This window comes from Leucopleurus acutus, assembly GCF_964270905.1.
Source record: "Leucopleurus acutus genome assembly, chromosome: 15".
NCBI lineage: Eukaryota > Metazoa > Chordata > Mammalia > Artiodactyla > Delphinidae > Leucopleurus > Leucopleurus acutus.
The window spans coordinates 38,333,947-38,354,976 of NC_139157.1; the positions used below are offsets into that span (position 1 = coordinate 38,333,947).

Genomic DNA, 21,030 nt, shown 5'->3' on the forward strand with positions numbered 1-21,030 from the left:
TTTAATTTCTTTCATCAGTGTCTTATAATTTTCTGCATACAGATCTTTTGTCTCCTTAGGTAGGTTTATTCCTAGATATTTTATTCTTTTTGTTGCAATGGTAAATGGGAGTGTTTTCTTGATTTCACTTTCAGATTTTTCATCATTAGTATATAGGAATGCCAGAGATTTCTGTGCATTAATTTTGTATCCTGCCACTTTACCAAATTCATTGATTAGCTCTAGTAGTTTTCTGGTAGCATCTTTAGGGTTCTCTATGTATAGGATCATGTCATCTGCAAACAGTGACAGCTTTACTTCTTCTTTTCCGATTTGGATTCCTTTTATTTCCTTTTCTTCTCTGATTGCTGTGGCTAAAACTTCCAAAACTATGTTGAATAAGAGTGGTGAGAGTGGGCAACCTTGTCTTGTTCCTGATCTTAGTGGAAATGCTTTCAGTTTTTCACCATTGAGGATGATGTTTGCTGTGGGCTTGTCATATATGGCCTTTATTATGTTGAGGAAAGTTCCCTCTATGCCTACTTTCTGCAGGGTTTTTATCATAAATGGGTGTTGAATTTTGTCAAAAGCTTTCTCTGCATCTATTGAGATGATCATATGGTTTTTCTCCTTCAGTTTGTTAATATGGTTTATCACATTGATAGATTTGCGTATATTGAAGAATCCTTGCATTCCTGGAATAAACCCCACTTGATCATGGTGTATGATCTTTTTAATGTGCTGTTGGATTCTGTTTGCTAGTATTTTGTTGAGGATTTTTGCATCTATGTTCATCAGTGATATTGGCCTGTAGTTTTCTTTCTTTGTGACATCCTTGTCTGGTTTTGGTATCAAGGTGATGGTGGCCTCGTAGAAGGAGTTTGGGAGTGTTCCTCCCTCTGCTATATTTTGGAAGAGTTTGAGAAGGATAGGTGTTAGCTCTTCTCTAAATGTTTGATAGAATTCGCCTGTGAAGCCATCTGGTCCTGGGCTTTTCTTTGTTGGAAGATTTTTAATCACAGTTTCAATTTCAGTGCTTGTGATTGGTCTGTTCATATTTTCTATTTCTTCCTGATTCAGTCTTGGCAGGTTGTGCCTCTCTAAGAATTTGTCCATTTCTTCCAGATTGTCCATTTTATTGGCATAGAGTTGCTTGTAGTAATCTCTCATGATCTCTTTTATTTCTGCAGTGTCAGTTGTTACCTCTCCTTTTTCATTTCTAATTCTATTGATTTGGGTCTTCTCCCTTTTTTTCTTGATGAGTCTGGCTAGTGGTTTATCTATTTTGTTTATCTTCTCAAAGAACCAGCTTTTAGTTTTATTGATCTTTGCTATTGTTTCCTTCATTTCTTTTTCATTTATTTCTGATCTGATTTTTATGATTTCTTTCCTTCTGCTAGCTTTGGGGTTTTTTTGTTCTTCTTTCTCTAATTGCTTGAGGTGCAAGGTTAGGTTGTTTATTCGAGATGCTTCCTGCTTCTTAAGGTGGGCTTGTATTGCTATAAACTTCCCCCTTAGAACTGCTTTTGCTGCATCCCACAGGTTTTGGGTCGTTGTGTCTCCATTGTCATTTGTTTCTAGGTATTTTTTGATTTCCTCTTTGATTTCTTCAGTGATATCTTCATTATTAAGTAGTGTATTGTTTAGCCTCCATGTGTTTGTATTTTTTACAGATCTTTTCCTGTAATTGATATCTAGTCTCATGGCGTTGTGGTCAGAAAAGATACTTGATACAATTTCAATTTTCTTAAATTTACCAAGGCTTGATTTGTGACCCAAGATATGATCTATCCTGGAGAATGTTCCATGAGCACTTGAGAAAAATGTGTATTCTGTTGTTTTTGGATGGAATGTCCTATAAATATCAATTAACTCCATCTCGTTTAATGTATCATTTAAAGCTTGTGTTTCCTTATTTATTTTCATTTTGGATGATCTGTCCATTGGTGAAAGTGGGGTGTTAAAGTCCCCTACTATGAATGTGTTACTGTCGATTTCCCCTTTTATGGTTGTCAGTATTTGCCTTATGTATTGAGGTGCACCTATGTTGGGTGCATAAATATTTACAATTGTTATATCTTCCTCTTGGATTGATCCCTTGATCATTATGTAGTGTCCTTCTTTGTCTCTTCTAATAGTCTTTGTTTTAAAGTCTATTTTGTCTGATATGAGAATTGCTACTCCAGCTTTCTTTTGGTTTCCACTTGCATGAAATACCTTTTTCCATCCCCTTACTTTCAGTCTGTATGTGTCTCTAGGTCTGAAGTGGGTCTCTTGTAGACAGCAAATATATGGGTCTTGTTTTTGTATCCATTCAGCCAATCTGTGTCTTTTGGTGGGAGCATTTAGTCCATTTACATTTAAGGTAATTATCGATATGTGTGTTCCTATTCCCATTTTCTTCATTGTTTTGGGTTTTTTATTGTAGGTCCTTTCCTTCTTTTGTGTTTCTTGCCTAGAGAAGTTCCTTTAGCAGTTGTTGTAGAGCTGGTTTGGTGGTGCTGAACTCTCTCAGCTTTTGCTTGTCTGTAAAGGTTTTAATTTCTCCATCAAATCTGAATGAGATCCTTGCTGGGTAGAGTAATCTTGGTTGCAGGTTTTTCTCCTTCAACACTTTCAATATGTCCTGCCACTCCCTTCTGGCTTGCAGAGTTTCTGCTGAAAGATCAGCTGTTAACCTTATGGGGATTCCCTTGTGTGTTATTTGTTGTTTTTCCCTTGCTGCTTTTAATATGTTTTCTTTGTATTTAATTTTTGACAGTTTGATTAATATGTGTCTTGGCGTATTTCTCCTTGGATTTATCCTGTATGGGACTCTCTGTGCTTCCTGGACTTGATTAACTATTTCCTTTCCCATATTAGGGAAGTTTTCAACTATAATCTCTTCAAATATTTTCTCAGTCCCTTTCTTTTTCTCTTCTTCTTCTGGAACCCCTATAATTCGAATGTTGGTGCGTTTAATGTTGTCCCAGAGGTCTCTGAGACTGTCCTCAGTTCTTTTCATTCTTTTTTCTTTATTCTGCTCTGCAGTAGTTATTTCCACTATTTTATCTTCCAGGTCACTTATCCGTTCTTCTGCCTCAGTTATTCTGCTATTGATCCCATCTAGAGTACTTTTAATTTCATTTATTGTGTTGTTCATCGTTGCTTGTTTCATCTTTAGTTCTTCTAGGTCCTTGTTAACTGATTCTTGCAATTTGTCCATTCTATTGTCCATTCTATCTCCAAGATTTCGGATCAACCTTACTATCATTATTCTGAATTCTTTTTCAGGTAGACTGCCTATTTCCTCTTCATTTGTTAGGTCTGGTGGGTTTTTATCTTGCTCCTTCATCTGCTGTGTGTTTTTCTGTCTTCTCATTTTGCTTATCTTACTGTGTTTGGGGTCTCCTTTTTTTTTTTTTTTTTTGCAGGCTGAAGGTTCGTAGTTCCTGTTGTTTTTTGAGTCTGTCCCCAGTGGCTAAGGTTGGTTCAGTGGGTTGTGTAGGCTTCCTGGTGGAGGGTACTAGTGCCTGTGTTCTGGTGTATGAGGCTGGATCTTGTCTTTCTGGTGGGCAGGTCCACGTCTGGTGGTGTGTTTTGGGGTGTCTGTAGACTTATTATGATTTTGGGCAGCCTCTCTGCTAATGGGTGGGGTTGTGTTCCTGTCTTGCTAGTTGTTTGGCATAGGATGTCCAGCACTGTAGCTTGCTGGTCGTTGAGTGAAGCTGGGTGCTGGCGTTGAGATGGAGATCTCTCGGAGATTTTTGCTGTTTGATATTATGTGCAGCTGGGAGGCCTCTTGTGGACCAGTGTCCTGAAGTTGGCTCTCCCACCTCAGAGGCACAGCACTGAGTCCTGGCTGCAGCACCAAGAGCCTTTCATCCACAGGGCTCCTTAATTTGGGATGATTCGTTGTCTATTCAGGTATTCCACAGATGCAGGGTATATCAAGTTGATTGTGGAGCTTTAATCCGCTGCTTCTGAGGCTGCTGGAAGAGATTTCCCTTTCTCTTTGTTCTCACAGCTCCCAGGGGCTCAGCTTTGGATTTGGCCCCGCCTGTGCGTGTAGGTCGCCGGAGGGCGTCTGTTCTTTGCTCAGACAGGACGGGGTTAAAGGAGCCGCTGATTCGGAGGCTCTGGCTCACCCAGGCCGGGGGGTAGGGAGGGTCACGGAGTGCGGGGCGGGCCTGCAGCGGCAGAGGCCGGCGTGACGCTGCAGCCTGAGGCGCGCCGTGCGCTCTCCCGGGGGAGCCGTCCCCGGATCCCGGGACCCCGGCAGCGGCGGGCTGCACAGGCTCCCCGGAAGGGCGTGTGGCTAGTGACCTGCGCTCGCACACAGGCCTCCTGGCGGCGGCAGCAGCGGCCTTAGCGTCCCATGTCCGTCTCTGGGCTCCGCACTCTTAGCCGCGGCTCGCGCCCGTCTCCGGAGCTCTCCCAAGCAGCGTTCCCAATCCCCCCTCCTCGTGCACGAGGAAACAAAGAGGGACGTAAAAGTCTCTTGCCTCTTCGGCAGGTCCAGACCCCTCCCCAGACTCTCTCCCGGCCAGCCGCGGCGCACCAACGCCCTGCAGGCTGTGTTCACGCCGCCAACCTCAGTCCTCTCCCGGCGCTCCGACAAAAGCCGGAGCCTCAGCTCCCAGTCCCGCCCGCCCCGGCGGGCGAGCAGACAAGCCTCTCGGCTGGTGAGTGCCGGTCGGCCCGATCCTCTGCGCTGGAATCTCTCCGCTTTGCCCTCCGCACCCCTGTTGCTGTGCTCTCCTCCGCGGCTCCCAAGCTCCCCCACTCCGCCTCCCGAAGTCTCCACCCGCGAAGGGGCTCCTAGTGTGTGGACACTTTTCCTCCTTCACAGCTCTCTCCCGCTGGTGCAGGACCCGTCCCTATTCTTTTGTCTCTGTTTAGTTTTTTCTTTTGCCCTAACCAGGTACGTGGGGGGTTCCTTGCCTTTTGGGAGGTCTGAGGTCTTCTGCCAGCGTTCAGTAGGTGCTCCGTAGGAGTTGTTCCACGCGTAGATGTATTTCTGGTGTATCTGTGGAGAGGAAGGTGATCTCCGCGTCTTACTCTTCCGCCATCTTCCCGGAACTCCTAAGTTTAGTTTAATAAGTATTTATAGAATTTCTACCATGCATTAAATACTTTGCTAGGTTTTAAACTCTCAAGAAATATATTTTATCTAGGCAGAGATCAGTAAATAAAGAGCTAATACTAGCAAAAAAAGGACTAAGTGATTGGGCTTCCCTGGTGGCGCAGTGGTTGAGAATCCGCCTGCCGATGCAGGGGACGCGGGTTCGTGCCCCGGTCCGGGAAGATCCCACATGCCGCGGAGCAGCTGGGCCCATGAGCCATGGCCGCTGAGCCTGCGCATCTGGAGCCTGTGCTCCGCAACGGGAGAGGCCACAACAGTGAGAGGCCCGCGTACAGCAAAAAAAAAAAAAAAAAAAGGACTAAGTAATTAAAATCAAACAAACAAGAAAAAGTTGTTCAGAGTGAATTCTGTAAACAGAGGAAAGTTTTATTTTTCCAGCCTATTGGTTCAGAGAAAAATTCCCAAAGGAGAAAATATAAGAGTAGTCTCAAAGTATGGGTGAAGATTAGCCAGGTGAAGAAAGCCTGGGGAGGATATTGCAGACAAGAGAGAGTAGCAGAAGCCTCAGCTAGAGGAGGGAAGCAGTGAGGAACATTGAGAGCCACCAGTGTTTCACCTTCACTTCAGCAAAAGGTCTGCGTGTAGGATAGGAGTAGGTGAGGCTTGAGAGGAACATCTGTGTCCCGAGTAAGGGTTGTGTCCTTCTTCCTAAGGGAAATTGGGAACAACTACAAGAGTTTAAGCAAAATGAGATACAACTTAAATTAGAATTTCAAATTGCTCAGTCTGGTTAATTACAGAGACTGACGATACAGAGGATGTCAGTAGTTTCAGGAAGTCTGTTGGGGGCAGGAGACTATTGCACTGATACCTCTTGAGTTATTAGATTCTCATACAGCACTGGTAGGAAGGAAAAGAAGAGAGCTATTACAGAAGTATTTAGGAAGGAAAATTGCCATACTATGGAAAAGGGAGTGGAGTGGAGAAAACTTCAGGATAACTCCCAGGTTTCTTTCTTGGGATAGTGTGTGGACAGTAATGTCATTTTCTGGGCTTGGAATTTTCAAGAGAAGTGCAGATTTAGCAAAAGGAAGCTATATGTGTTATGTAAAGTTTTGACATATTTATTATACAAATTTTTGTCGAGCAGTTATTATATTATAGGGGATATTGAAATGGAGCAGGACCCTATGGTCCTGGGCCCCCATGTCCTCAGCCTGCCTTTTGTCTGTGGAAGAACTTTAGCCAAAGAATAAGTTTAATTAGAGAAGTGAGAAAATGCAGAAACAAAGGAAAACAGTCAAAGGAGACCAAATAATAACAGTTTAATCATTAAGCAAAGTCAAGGACCTTTAGTTCCTCCTTAAGGACTACAGATAATATTCTGAGCCATATCCCGTGAGCTGTCTTATAGATACTGACACCCCTACCAGGAGGAAGAAGTTAACTACATGATGACCAGGCTGTAGCCATGACATAAGCTGCCACAATTCCAAGAACTGGCCTCAGAGAAATGGGAACAAACCCTGGAACTAAAGACTAACTGTACTTAAAACAACCAAGATGACTCCGATCAGACCACCACATTACTGATTGCAAGATGGCTGTCAGAACTACCTGTGCTGTTCTGCTCCCTCCCTCCGCCAATACAAGCCTGAAACTTCCCTTTAAAATCCCCTGTCCCGGGGCTTCCCTGGTGGCACAGCAGTTGAGAGTTCACCTGCCGATGCAGGGGATACAGGTTCTTGCCCCGGTCCGGGAAGATCCCCTCACATGCCGCAGAGCGGCTGGGCCTGTGAGCCATGGCCGCTGAGCCTGCACGTCTGGAGCCTGTACTCCGCAACGGGAGAGGCCACAACAGTGAGAGACCCGCGTACCATAAAAAAATAATAATAAAATAAATAAATAAATAAATAAATAAATAAAATCCCCTGTCCCCTGAACAGCAATCGGGAGTTGGTTCTAGGACAGGAGAGTCCACCCTCTCCCCAGGTTTCCAGCCTCCGAAATAAAGCAAGCTTTCCTTTCCTACCAACAATGTTCTCTAGAGAACTGGCTCTCGAGTGGGAAGCAGCCAGACCTGGGTTCGGTAACAATTTGGTAAGTGCAGACACCCATTGGTAAACACAGTCAAGTTCCTGTCCTCCTAGAACTTATAATCTAATTGGGGTAGAGGTGTGGGAGAGACATGTCGAATTAGACGTACCTGTGGGATGTGCATTTGAAGTGTGTTTACCAGGCAGCTGGGGAGAAAACACAGTAGTTAATTCGGAAGTTTCCAGCAAAGGTGTGCTGGCTTAAATGATGAGTTATTGACATCTACCGAGGGGAGTGTGTTGGGGAGGAGCAAGGACTGAGGAAGCAACCAGGAAGGACACTGATATGTAAAGAGTGAATGGAGGGGGAGAGGGAGACTCTGAAGGAGTTAAAAAAAGAGAAAGAGGAGAATTCTCTTAGAAGCTCGAGACATTGTCTCAGAAACCATGGAGGAAAGAATTTCAAGGAGGAGGAAACTGTCAAAATGTCAAACATAGCAGAAATTTGCAGTAAGATAAAGACTGAAAAGTATTCTTTGAAATATATAATATGGAGTCACTGATGATCTTATGAGCAATTTTGGTGGAGCTCAATGGGTGGAAAACCAAATTACTATATTTTGAGGCCTTTGGTTGGAAGTCAGAAATTGGGGCTAGAAAATATACACTGTATACTTTGTATACATTGTAGACTATTAGTTTAAAATCTTGTCTGAAAAAGGGAAAAGAGAGTGCATTTAGTTAGGAAAACAGCTGGGCAGAGTAAAAAGAATGGGAGCTGTGACATCAGGGAAACTGTAGTTTGGTTCCTAATCTATCAAACAGAGATTTCACAGCTACTGTCTTTACAACTTTACAGGGTTACAGTATCTATAAAGGCAATAATACATGGAAAAATGCTAAAAACTAAGGCATACACTAATTCCAGTGTTAAACACCTGAGAGATAAGGGAATTTATGTTCATAACAGCTAAAGCATTTCATTTTGTTTAATTACCATGGAAATCAAACAATTTCCTTTTCAGTATAGATCTCTCATTTGTTACTTAAGTTTACTTGTGTACTATTTCCCTACTTGTGTAATAATACCACTTTTAATTTTAAAACCTTGAACTAAATCCTTCTGCCTTTAAAGACCATATAATTTTATACAGTTCAGCTAAGAGTAAAAATCAATAACATTATTGTTATAGAGTTTTTCTTTCTAACTGTAAAGGCAGAAGTGTTACTGCAGTATAAGTTATTTCTTACACTTGTATTTTGAAAAGTGTTTTGCGTAGAAGACTAGCCATAATTATTGATACATGAAAGAGTTTTGAGATTAAATAAGTCTGGGAAAACCTCTTGGAGTTCATCATAGATATGAACACATTATGAAAACCTGATAGTAAAAAACCTGCTGAACATTTTTCCACCCAATGTTTCTCATATTTATTCAACCATGTTATCTTTTCTGTAATATAATAGTGGTGTTCAGCTGAACACACTTTGAAAAATGATGTCTTACACATTTACTTACTTAAAAGATTGGGGAAGCAATAGAGCAAAGATGATAGAATTTTTTAAATTAATAACACCATATATTTTAAAAAAGAAAAACTAAATAAGGAAGACTGGAAGCAATGTTTGATTGTGTTGCAATTAGAACGATGAAGATATGCTAACATGAATAATAAATTTATGCCCAGGCATTGCTATCTCAAAATTTCCTTTTATTTTTTTTCCCATAAACAAGAAGACAAAAAATTGTACTGTAAATTCTTGGGGGAGGAAGCAATCATTCTCTTTTGGGATAAAAAATTTATTAAAATTATGTTGACATGGAAAATCGAGTAATTGCTAGCAAGTGGCATTGGTGTTAAATACTTCATAAGTATCCCTACAGATAGCCATGTAAATGCAGTAGGTCAACCATTGTTTCTATTATAAACTAGCGTTTGCTGATTAGTCACTAGGTATGTGTCATTATAATATGCTGAGAAGGATTATAACCACAATGAAACTTACAATAAATCAAGAAAATTGAAATAATTTTTATTATGTAAGTCCAAGGGCATTTATTGAATGCCAACTAATCCAAATCCTGGAAAATGAAAAAAATAACTAATATTGGTGGAGCAATTAATTAATCAAGAGGATTTATTCACATACATACATAATTGGATCTCATAAAATCTTGTGATTTAGGTTTCATTATTTTGCCCAAGTTACAGGCAAGGAAACTGAAATAAAGATGAAATGAATTCCCAGGTTACAGAATTCATAGGTGGGATGACCTAGCTTCTTTCAACATATCAATGACCACACTCGTATACTCAACTTGATTTCTAAGGCAGTGAGCAAATGACTTACAATGTCACAAGTTGTCCTCTTTGACTTCAAGGTAACATAAAATGTAGTGTACCTTCCTTTTGCCAATGTATCATGGATATAGTTTACTGCCACATTTAGAACCTCAAATATAATATTATCATTCTATTCTCAGAAAAATATAAATAGAGATGATGGGGGCAGTGGTGGGAAAAAAAAGTTGGAGTGGTGATACACCTATTTTGAACTGAACTGATTATCTAAGTAATCCTTAGATAAATCTGGATGATACTAATAACAAATCAGAGCAGTAGACCGTATGTTCCTTAGGGCAGGATTTTTGTTGGTTTATTTCATTCTTACTTGTGCCTAAAATAGTTTCTAGCACATAGTAAGAGCTCAGTAAATGTTTTTGAACAAACAAATGTAGTAAGAGCTTAGTTATTCAGTCAAATGGACCTGGAAGCCTGTCTAATAATTTGTTAAAATGAGAAATTGAGCTCATGAGGGTTACTATAAATGTTAAAGTATTCTATTTAAAATGCTTAGTCTGGTTCTGGGCACAAAATAAACTTTTAGTGTGTTAGCTATAAATTATGCTAATAGGTTCATGAGACAATTTTTCAGAATTAAAATTTGGTACAGTTTTTCAAAATCTGAAAGAGATGAAATCATTGGCTTTCATTTAAGCAATTTTTATTTTGTGGAAAAAATTTTATTTTGTGGAAAAAAGATATAACCCTTTTCCTGCTTGACCTTTGAATGTAGACCACTTCTGTACTAAAATCTTCTCTTTTTATTCATAATAATGCCTTGAGTACTGTAGCCTTAAGTTTTTCTGGTCAAATGTATCTTCTAGAGATGAAATATTTCTTAGCCAATTCAATCAGTCAAGCACAGTCCCATTAGTAGCTTCTGAATCAACCTGTGATAGGTACAATTTTTCTCAGCTGGCTTAAAGGAGAGATGCATGGTCTGTGAATCCTAGGAAAGTCCTCTCTATCCAGAGAAAAAGGAGGAATAACGATAGCTTCATTTAAAATTACTAAACACTACTTATGCATGAGTGTAAACAAAGAGCCAATAATTAGATATTTCATCTCCTTTAGATATTTCTTCAATGGTATGCATTTTAGACTCCTTCAAAAGACATAGTTTTTAGGTTTTTTTCAGAAAGATTTTCTTCTTTCTGTAATTTATGGGAATAAAAAATGTTTTCTTTTTGCCCTTTATATAAAATTGTCGTTGAAAATTCTCCTTCCCAATTTCAACCCACTCTAAAAACTAATTGAGGAAGAGCTTTCAGTGTGGCAAAAGCAACTCACTAACCAAGACTTTATTACTTGCCATAGAGGAAGCTGATGATCTGATTATTCTAAAATAAAAAAAATAAAAAAATAAAAAACACAGCTCCACAGCTTTTTAGACACTTGCCTTTAAGAAGACAGCTCGATTAGAATGGTTTCTGTCTCCAGGCTAATTTGTGAGTTACTCTGATATTACAAAATTTACAAAAATTCAGTTTTTCCCCATGTTAATGTATTGCTTAGTTTTTATATCTTTTTTGCTACTCTAAACTATAGCTTTATATTAGCTATATTAATTATAATTAATTAATTATAGCTTTATTAATTACTTGAACCTATTCTCAATCTCCTTTTTTCTTTCTTCTATGAATAAACATGCTCTTATACTATTTGTAACACAATATATCGTACAGTTTTAAAAACAATGCTTTTAGCTAATTTTTGTTTTGTTTTTTGAGTTAGTAGATTAACACAGTGATATTTATATATAGAAATATTTCTCAAGCCAGTGATGAAATGTTCCACACTTGTGGGATGCTTAAAAGAGGGTGTATATTTAATAACTGAATCATATTCCAGAGGAAAATATTTCAGATCTCTCTTGTGGACAAACATAAGGAATCTTCTCTTTTCTTTCATATGCTGTTCAAATTTAGCTCCCAATGACACAAAACATCTTAAGAAAGGAAAATGAGACTGTTTATGTGGGTGTAGTAGAAATGAAAAGAAATAATATTAACTACTATCTCTTCTATTCTCACATCCCTGATTTCAGAACAGAATATCCTAGAGCTCCGGAACTGAGATTAATGTGACCAATACCTAACATGGCAAAAATAATGGTTCCTTTGGGGTCATGCCTCCCTACTTTAAAGAGGCCAATCCAAACTCAGACATTTTACTGTGCTCTCCTCCTCACAAACCCTCCACCACTAAATCATGCCCTAATCAAAGCCCTGACCTTTAAACTAAGGATTGAATCTCACTGAGCCTACATCATAGTGGGGGCTCATTTCTTATTGTCTCCTTTTTTCCTAAGACCCACTTAAAGGATCAGGATGTGATGGGGAGGTGTTTAGGGTAATATAGTAAATCTTAATAATTAAAACATGCTTGTGCCTGGTGGTGCTAATCAATTTAAAATGCTCTCCAATGCATTTTATATTCCAGGCCAAAACTACACAATAGTCACAGCTAAACATAGTATAATTTCCTCCTTTTCTTAGATGAAATGATCACAACATTAATAATAAATCCCATGCACAGACTTTCCCGTGTTTTATTTTCATGTACCCCAAAGCAAGGTGATCACAATACAATTGTGAAAAATATCCTCTGTAGAGAAAAAATGGAAGATTTCTGTTGATAATATGTTTTATTGAAGGGTCACAGAGTTAAAAGAGCTCTCTCTTTTTTGCAACCCCTTCCCAAATATTTTAGCAGCATCTTCGATGGGTCATCAGTGAGAATGTATTTAGTGTATGCATTACTCAAGAGAGCAACCCTCCATTGATACAGAGTTATCACTTGTTCATTATTATTGACTATGTGTGGACAGTGAACAAATGCAAAGGATACTAAGGTGATAGTTGCAGTCCCTGACTAGTGAACTTACCAATTTATTTGGGGAAGGCAAATGAGTAAATAATTAAAGAGTATTGCAAATAATTACGATATACAGGGATAATAATTTACATTGGATAGGGAGAGTACAGATTAGGGGCATTTAACCCATCATGGAAGGAGGTCAAGAAAGTCTTCATAAGAGAGACAACAGCTGAGCTGTCTTAATAAATGAGTGTGGTACAGTGAAAGGTGATAAGAAGGGAAAGGACCTCAGGTGAGAAAGGAAACTGGAGGGTGAAAATGATATATTTGAGGCTATAATGGAGGCAGAAACTGAGGAGGAAATGAACGAATGGAAGTACACTCAAGGTATACTTAGGAAATGGAATGAACAGGACTCTGAATAGGGGTGGCAAAGCATGGAGAAGAATGTTGGATGGCTTCTAGCCTCCTGGTTGGAAATGTAGGTGGAAGGTAGTACCATTTACCAAGATAGAGTACTTGGTTACAGCAGAGAATAATAGATCATGATTCAATTTTGAATTTATTAAGTTTGAATTTACTGTGGTATATACATTTTTCTTAGAAAGTTAGATAGTTGGGTCAAGAGTGGAATGAGTCCATTTATCTCTTTATAGTCTTCTCCAACTTTTCAAAGGATATATGTCATATCTGGAATTGAAATAATTTTCTATGCCCTTTGAAAGAGATGAACGTAGCATGGCATTTCAACCAAATCTAATTTCTATGACTGTCACCAGAATTAAACTCGTCCATGATAATTCAGTCTCAATTAATAGGTAAGCCTTATAGACTAAATATTCTTGGGAGAGTGAAGTGCTTAGCATGTACTAAATGCTGAGTCAACACTTGCTGAATGAATGATGGAATAGTTGAATAATTATGGTGTGATATCAGCACTATATTAAATTCTATATTAAAAAAAAGACTTCAAAGTAATGTTTCTGATTAACCTCCTCTTTCTACTACTTCTCTCTTAACTTACTTTAATCTCTTATACCTGGTCATGGTGCAAACAAAGCACTTGCTGCTAAACAGTTTCATCAGCATCACTTTAATCCTTTTTGAGCATCAAGAAGTAGGACCCAAAGGGTCCCTCACCACACAGTTGAGGCAAAGTATGATAGCTGTCTGGGAGGCATTGTGAGAACAGAATTGTCAAAGCTAGTATGCTTGAATAACTAAAAAGATTCCATAGAAATTTATTGTTAGTACAGCCTCAAGAAAGTTAACAAAATAATTGGTGCCTAGAAAACTTAGCACAATGCAAAGCCAATGAGGCTGAAAAAAATCATTTCTGTGTATAAATTTCACTGGGTTCATGTAAATAGGAAGCTGCATAACCACCATAGACCCTGAAGAACTTTCCAAACACTATCTCAATATACTGCCAAAGTATTGCTGCTTTTAAATTTAAAGGATGCCGTGAACAATATTTTTTACTTCTTATCTTTCAGACTGCATTTCTCTCTATTATAATATGAAGTAAATCTCCCTTTTAAATGATTTACTATTTAGATTTAAATTAATATTTAGTGTAAATATATTATTTTAGACCTGGATGAGATCTTAAAAATCACCTAATCTAACTTCTTACATTTATTTTCATTTTGGAAGATGAAAACCAAACAAGTTAAATGGCCATGTCAAGGTTCCACAGTAAATGAGTGTCTGAATGAGAATTTGACCCAACACTTAAGATATCTTTATCTACTGCTTGTTGCAGTGTACTACGAAATAAGTAGTTTCTGATTGTGTAGGTCAAAATTTTATTAATTTTGTCTGACATTACTTTCAAAATTCCTTAATATATATAGATATAGATAGGCTATTTATTCTTTTATGTATGTAATTTTAAACTGCTATGATTTTTATCATTCATGTGTCTAATATTTTAGAATATTTTGGCTCTTAATTTTTTTCCTTTTACTTTCTTTTTTTATTTGTTGACTATGACCATTTATTCTTTTAAGTCTGTGCAGTGTAAGGGTAGAAATGGGAAATACTGCATTGACATTTTGTTTTAATACAATTCAAAATATTTAGAAAATACAGAAAATACAAAAGCTATAATAGAAACAGAAAAAACTAAAATCTCCATAACTAAAATGAAAAAATATATTTATGTATGTATATATTTATTATATTGCTACTTACTATTGAACTGTATTCTTTGAATGTGGAGCCAATTATCACTTCCATGAGAACATCAATGTTACAATGATTTGGTTTCCTTTGTAAAAATAAAATATTCTTGTGTTATATAAAGTAGATTTCACATCACATACTTTACAGATCTCAATCACAAACATCTGAATATACTATTACTGTCATCTATATTGAAAAGTTGACACCCTATAATCAACATAAGCATGTTCTGTTTTTAGCTTTATCTATTTATGTCTCAGTAGATTGAAGGCTTTCTCTGATTTTAATTAAGCCATATTTGCTGAAATATGACATACACGATTAGATGGAACTCAGAATTGTAAAAAATAACCATAGTTTTTTGTTAAATGAATGCTGTTAACAAACGTCATGGTTATCAAACAGTGGTTCTCAAATTTCAACATGTGTCAGCTATACCTGGTGGGCTGGCCCATGCCTAGAGTTTATGATTCTGAAGGTCAGGGATGGGGCTAAAAATTTACATTTTTAAGTTCCCAGGTGATGCTGCTGTTCGAGAACTACTGCCTTTACAGAATTCTCCTCCAACAAACATTCTACACTTGTCCTTATGCTTATTGCAGCCTAAATATGGACCTTAGGAAATATATAGTCTTAGACCATGTATAAACAGACATTTACATGCACTTTATTCATTCATGTATCTGCAGATATGTTTGCCTGTGAAGTTTCATCAGATTTTAAACTGATATTATATACTCTTATAACTGAATGTATGAGATCATGAAACTAGGAATATAAAAGAGCTAAAGAATATTTAGGACTGACATTAGCAAGATGGTGATATAGGAATTTCCAATGTTCATTTCCTCCCAAGACACATCAATTTGAACAACTCTTTGTGCATGAAAATACCTTCACAAGAGTCAGGGATTCCAGGTGAGGTCTTAAAACACCTGGGTGAAGAAAAGAAATAAGTAAAGACACACTGAGGAGAGTAGGAAAAATAGATCCGCATTCCCGCCATTCCCCTTCCCCAAGCCCAGGCAGCCCAGCTCAGAAAAAGACACCATCCTCATGGCAGAAGGAGAGTGAAGTGAGCACCCAACTTCACCACAGACCCCAGAGCTAGTCTGAATACTAAATGGGATTTAGCCAGATGAAGAAGGAGGAAGAATGTTCTAGACAGAGAGATAAACAGTTAAGACATCCCAGAAGAAAAAGAGACCTTAAGAAGGTTTTTAGAAATACAATACTTCAGTATAACTTGAACATAGAGTACAAAATAGTACAGAAGAGGGTGATGAGATATGCAACGATTAGATCATCAGTAGCCTTATAGAGCAGGCAGAGGCAGCTGGAGTTAATAAAGGCAGTACGTGATTTACACTGAGATGTGATATGTGACATAACCAGACAGGCATCCTAGAAAATCTCTCTGGCTTCAGAATTGAAAGAACAATGGAAAAAAAGCCTGTGTTTGCATGACCAGTTTGGATGTTCTTGGTAATTACAAAGAGAAACAGTGGTGGATTGGATTAAAGAATTGTATTGTTTCCTAGGGCTGTGGTAACTATGCCAGAAAATGAGGGGCTTAAAACAGAAAATTATTCTCTCACAGTTCCTTACACCAGAAGTCCAAAATCAAGGTTTAGGCAGGACTGTGTTCTCTTTGAGGGTTCTGGAAGAGAATCTGTTCCATGCCTTTCTCTCAGCTTCTGGTCTTGCTGGAAATTCTTGGTGCTCCTTGGCTTCTAGGTGAATCATTCCAATCCCTTTGTCATCACATGGTATTCTCCCTGTATCTTCATATCATCTTCCCTCTATGCATGTCCATTTCTGTGTCTCTTCTCCTCCTTTTATAGGGACACCAGTCATACTGGGTTAGGGCCCAGCCTAATGACTTCATGTAACCTAATTATATCTGCAAAGACCCTATTTCCAAATAAGGTTACATTTATGCGGTACTGAGTATTAAGACTGCAACATTTCTTTCTTTTTTTTTTTGCGGTACGTGGGCCTCTCACTGTTGTGGCCTCTCCCGTTGCAGAGCACAGGTTCCGGACGCGCAGGCTCAGCGGCCATGGCTCACGGGCCCAGCCGCTCCGCGGCATGTGGGATCTTCCCAGACCGGGGCACGAACCCGTGTCTCCTGCATCTGCAGGCGGACTCTCAACCACTGCGCCACCAGGGAAGCCCTGCAACATTTCTTATAGGGGGACACATTAAAACCATAGCACAGAATACAGGAGAACAGCAGAATAATTAGTTGTTAGAGGACTGCAATTGAAATTAAACTTGGAAATAAGTATATATGGGAGGGCACATGAAGAACCAGCTCTGAAACCCAGATTTCATTATTGAACAGCTTTGTGGGAATAGATAGTTATCCAGTATCTATCACAACCTGATTGTACGAATTAGCAGAACTTTTAAGTCAAGATTTTCTTAACCTGGTTGGGTTTGAAGAGCATAATTGAACTTCCTTATATTTGTACACAATTTGTGTGTGTATGTGTGTATGTATGTTCTCTTATTGAACTGTGCTTGGTCCATGTTGAGAGCAGTAGGTAGAGTCCTATGAAAACTGTTACATAATTAGGGTAGGGATATTGTCGAAGATGTTATCTGCTACATTATACTGCATTATAGTTTTTTTTTTTCTGAGAACCCATAAAACAAATGTATCTCAGGTAATATTACCAAGAATTGTTGTGCTTCTCTTAAACAACTTATTTGCTTACAACTTAAAACAGTGTGAATTGTATAACTGATTGCACATTTTATCTTTGTCTGGGTACCAGAAAGCTGAGAGGTGAATAGTCATGTCAAGTCAAAGAAAGCCTGTAGTAATTTTAACATTTTTTTGTGTTCTAATGTAATTTCTGAATTCACATATTCTCCTACATTCATTGACTCAACTTCTCCATTTATTTACCTTCTCTTGTTTTCATTAATTATTTCATTTATTTATCTAATGAACAAACAATAATTGAGTGCCTATCACATAACCATGTATTGCACCAGCTCTCTGGATTCAATGATGGATAAACATGATCTCTGTTCTCAAATATCTCACAGTCTAGAAGGGAAGGTATTCACTTAAGTTAATATTTACAGTATATTGTGAATAAGATATCAAAAAACAATGATCAAGATATCAAAAAAATAATGTTGGCACATAAAGGGGAAAAGTTGTCCAACCATATCAGAAAATGCTTTCTGAGGAAGAGATAGCTGAGCCCTAAATAGAAATTAGCCAAATAAAAAGTGAAAGGAAGAAAACTCTGGTAAAAAAAAGAATCAAGGAATAAAAATCTCTACATAAATGGTGAGATATTCTATGTTTGTGAAGTAGAAGATTCAACATTAAGATGTCAGTTCTTCCCAACTTGATCTATAGATACAATGTAATTTCCATCAAAATCTCAGCAAGTTATTTTGTGGATGTTGACTAAGTGGTTCTAAAGTTTACATGGATTGGGAAAACACCCAGAATAGCCAACACAAAACTGAAAAAAAAAAAAGAACAAAGCTGAAGGACTGACACTACCCAGCTTCAACACTTACTATAAACTGCTACAGTATTATTACTATTTCTTTCTCTACCGTAAGTAGTTTCGTTGTGCGCATAGGCTGGCAGTGCTCATCTGAAGACTTGAGGGAGCCTTCCACAAATTCTCCAAACTTGTTAAAATCTTTTTTTCTCCCTCTTTCTAATCTCTTTAGCTTCCTACTTTATATTACTCTGACCACTGATCTCTCGCTGTCTTGGTCTCTCAAGACACCCAGTTCGATCTCATCAAATCAGCTCTATTCCTGCACTAACAGCCTGCAGTTTTCTCAAGGCATTAAGCTGGGATAATCATAGAGCACACCTCATTTGTTTTTCATTACTTAAAAATCACTGTCCTTTATTGTCTGATGTCCAATATCTTTAAAACCATGTTTTATATAGTTGTTTCTATTTCCTATAGTTTCAAGTGTGAAAACTAATCAGGTGCTTGCTATTTTATTTAGCTAAAAGTGGAAGTCACTAGGACACTTTTGACAATGAAGAGGATGGTATAAATGTTTATCTTATTACAGTGGAGTATGTTATGTACATCCTTCCCAGAAGCCAAATGAATAGGAATTTAAAAAGAAGAAAGTGATCAACATAGTTACATATGTTCGTTGATACTGGAAAGTAAGGGGGAATTAGTTAGTGACCAGAGATGCCTGATAAATATAATGTTGGGAATAGAAGCTAGATGATAGTGAATTAATGATTAAATGGGAGTCAATAAATGGAAAAAACAAGTAAAGGTAACATTCTTAAGAAGTTTAGTAGAGCAGTTATGGAAAGGTATTGGATGTTGTTAATCTAGGAATTCAGAATCAAAGAAAGGTGCTTTGTTTACTGTTAAAATCTTTGTTGAGATAAAAAAGAAAGAAAGTTAAAATTTACTGTGGATAGGGCAGATGTTGGCAAACCATGGCCTGCAGACTGGCCACCAGCTTCTGTAAGTAAAGCTTTATTAGAACACAGCCATTTCTATTCATTCACATAATGCTTATGGCTGCTCTGTGCTACAACAACAGAGCTGAATAATTGCGACAGAGATCATATGGCTCCAAAGTCAAAAAATATATATATCTGAACTTTCACAGAAAATTTGCCAACCCCTGAACTAGGAATCCAATATGCAATAGAAGCATATGGTATATTTTGGGTCATCAAGAATTCCAGATTCAGCAGCAGTCGCTATTTAATATATTATACTGGAACAGATAACATATTGATAATGGAAATGAAAGCAGTAGTCTTGAATTTTTCATCTTGGATAATGAAAGGCTAAAAGTAATTCTCAAAATAAAATTGTATCTTCCATCTTAACATTAGATTAAACAGTTAACATTGCACACGAGTTTGTGAGCAAAATTTTAATGGTGGAATGAAATTAAACTGTTATTGTTTTAAATGATTTTTCAATTAGTAACTTGGCTTGGACATTAAATTACATATCCTGTAAAAATTTCAGTAAAGAAAGATAGTTGGGGGCTTCCCTGGTGGCGCAGTGGTTGAGAGTCTGCCTGCCAATGCAGGGGACACGGGTTCGTGCCCCGGTCCGGGAAGATCCCACATGCCGCGGAGCGGCTGGGCCCGTGAGCCATGGCCGCTGAGCCTGCGCGTCCGGATCCTGTGCTCCGCAGCGGGAGAGGCCACAACAGTGAGAGGCCCGCGTACCGCAAAAAAAAAAAAAAAGATAGTTGGGGTCTATAGTGTTTGATTTTCAAATATATAATATTCTACCATATACAATGTTGATCCAATAACAATGGAATGACTCAGTTTTTAATAATTTTTAAACTTTTTCTAGGCAAAGAAGTCAAGCCCAAGTCTCCACGTATGTTATACATGCCAAAAACGAAAAACAAATCTTAAATGCCTGCTTTACTCATCCTCTGATTCTATTGTTGAGTGTGTTTTGCATAAAGTCAAAGGCTTAACTATTTTGTGCAGATAATGTGCTGGTTGTCTTACTTGTGTTTCTGAGAATTTGCTATGCTGATACTTTCCTTTATACTTCATTCACTGGGTATGATTTCATTAACTTTTCATTAAAAATCTTAGTTCATGTTTCCAATTTTTCTCAAAAATTCTTATTGTGATTGATAATGAGGAACCTTTACTTGTGTGTGTATTAATCTGCTGCAATCATAAGAAGAAAATTAATATGGAAGATTAAAGAACAATAATATGTAAAAGAAATATGCATAAGTACAGGAAATAAATATTTTTATATAATCGTTATTACTAATGTTTACTCATTTTTAGAGCCACAAGTAAAAAAAGAAGATAAGCCAGGTATGTACATTTCATTCCATATTTATAATGAATAGCATAGTTTTTTGCAAATGTGTTCTAGTGCAAATATTATACTAAAATTTTATTCTTGAACAACTTTTTAAAATAAAACAAACGTAACATATGTTTAGCTATACTACCTGTTCCTAGGAAAAAACCCTATTTACAAAGTGAAACCGCTGAGAAATTTATATAGTTCAGAAGAGACAAATGACTATTTTTCGCTGATTACTATAGAACACAGACATCCTGTCAGAAAAAAAGCTGCCCACACTCTTCTATTTTGTGGGGGCTCCTGAGTCAGATGAACATTTCTGAGGGCTATAGCAGGCAGCAAACAGTTTTTTAAAAGAAAACACAGCAGTGATTTTCAAAACAGTTAAAATTTTGATTCATGTCTCCCAACTGTATTGGTGTTATGGGGCTGCTGTAATAAAATACCAGAAACTAGGTGGCTAAAAACAACAGAAATTTATTCTCTCACAGTTCTGGAAACTAGACATTCGAAATCAAAGTGTCAGCAGGGCATGTTTGCCTTGTAAGGTGTAGGGAAGAATCCTTCCTTGCCTCTTTTGGCTTCTGGTTTTTGTGAGCAATCCTTGGTATTCCTAGGCTTGAAGAGGTATCTCTCTAATCTCAGCCTCTGTCATCACATGAACCTCTTCTCCCATTGTCTTTATCTCTGTATCTTTTCTCTTCTTCTTCAAGGATGCCAGTCCTACTGGATTAAGGATCCTCTCTACCCCCATATAACCACACCTTAACTAA

General features: G+C 37.9%; 1 protein-coding gene across 1 annotated transcript in view; it reads left to right on the forward strand.

Moving 5' to 3' along the window:
• The window catches only part of TRDN (triadin), a gene marked incomplete at both ends in the record, with an annotated part of 325,418 nt that overhangs the window by 259,021 nt on the left and 45,367 nt on the right, over nucleotides 1–21,030 (forward strand). Inside the window, 2 exons of the mRNA XM_082855419.1 lie at nucleotides 19,775–19,801; nucleotides 20,233–20,262. Coding sequence (XP_082711545.1) covers nucleotides 19,775–19,801; nucleotides 20,233–20,262 — 57 coding nt within the window. The remainder of the gene's footprint in view (nucleotides 1–19,774; nucleotides 19,802–20,232; nucleotides 20,263–21,030) is intronic.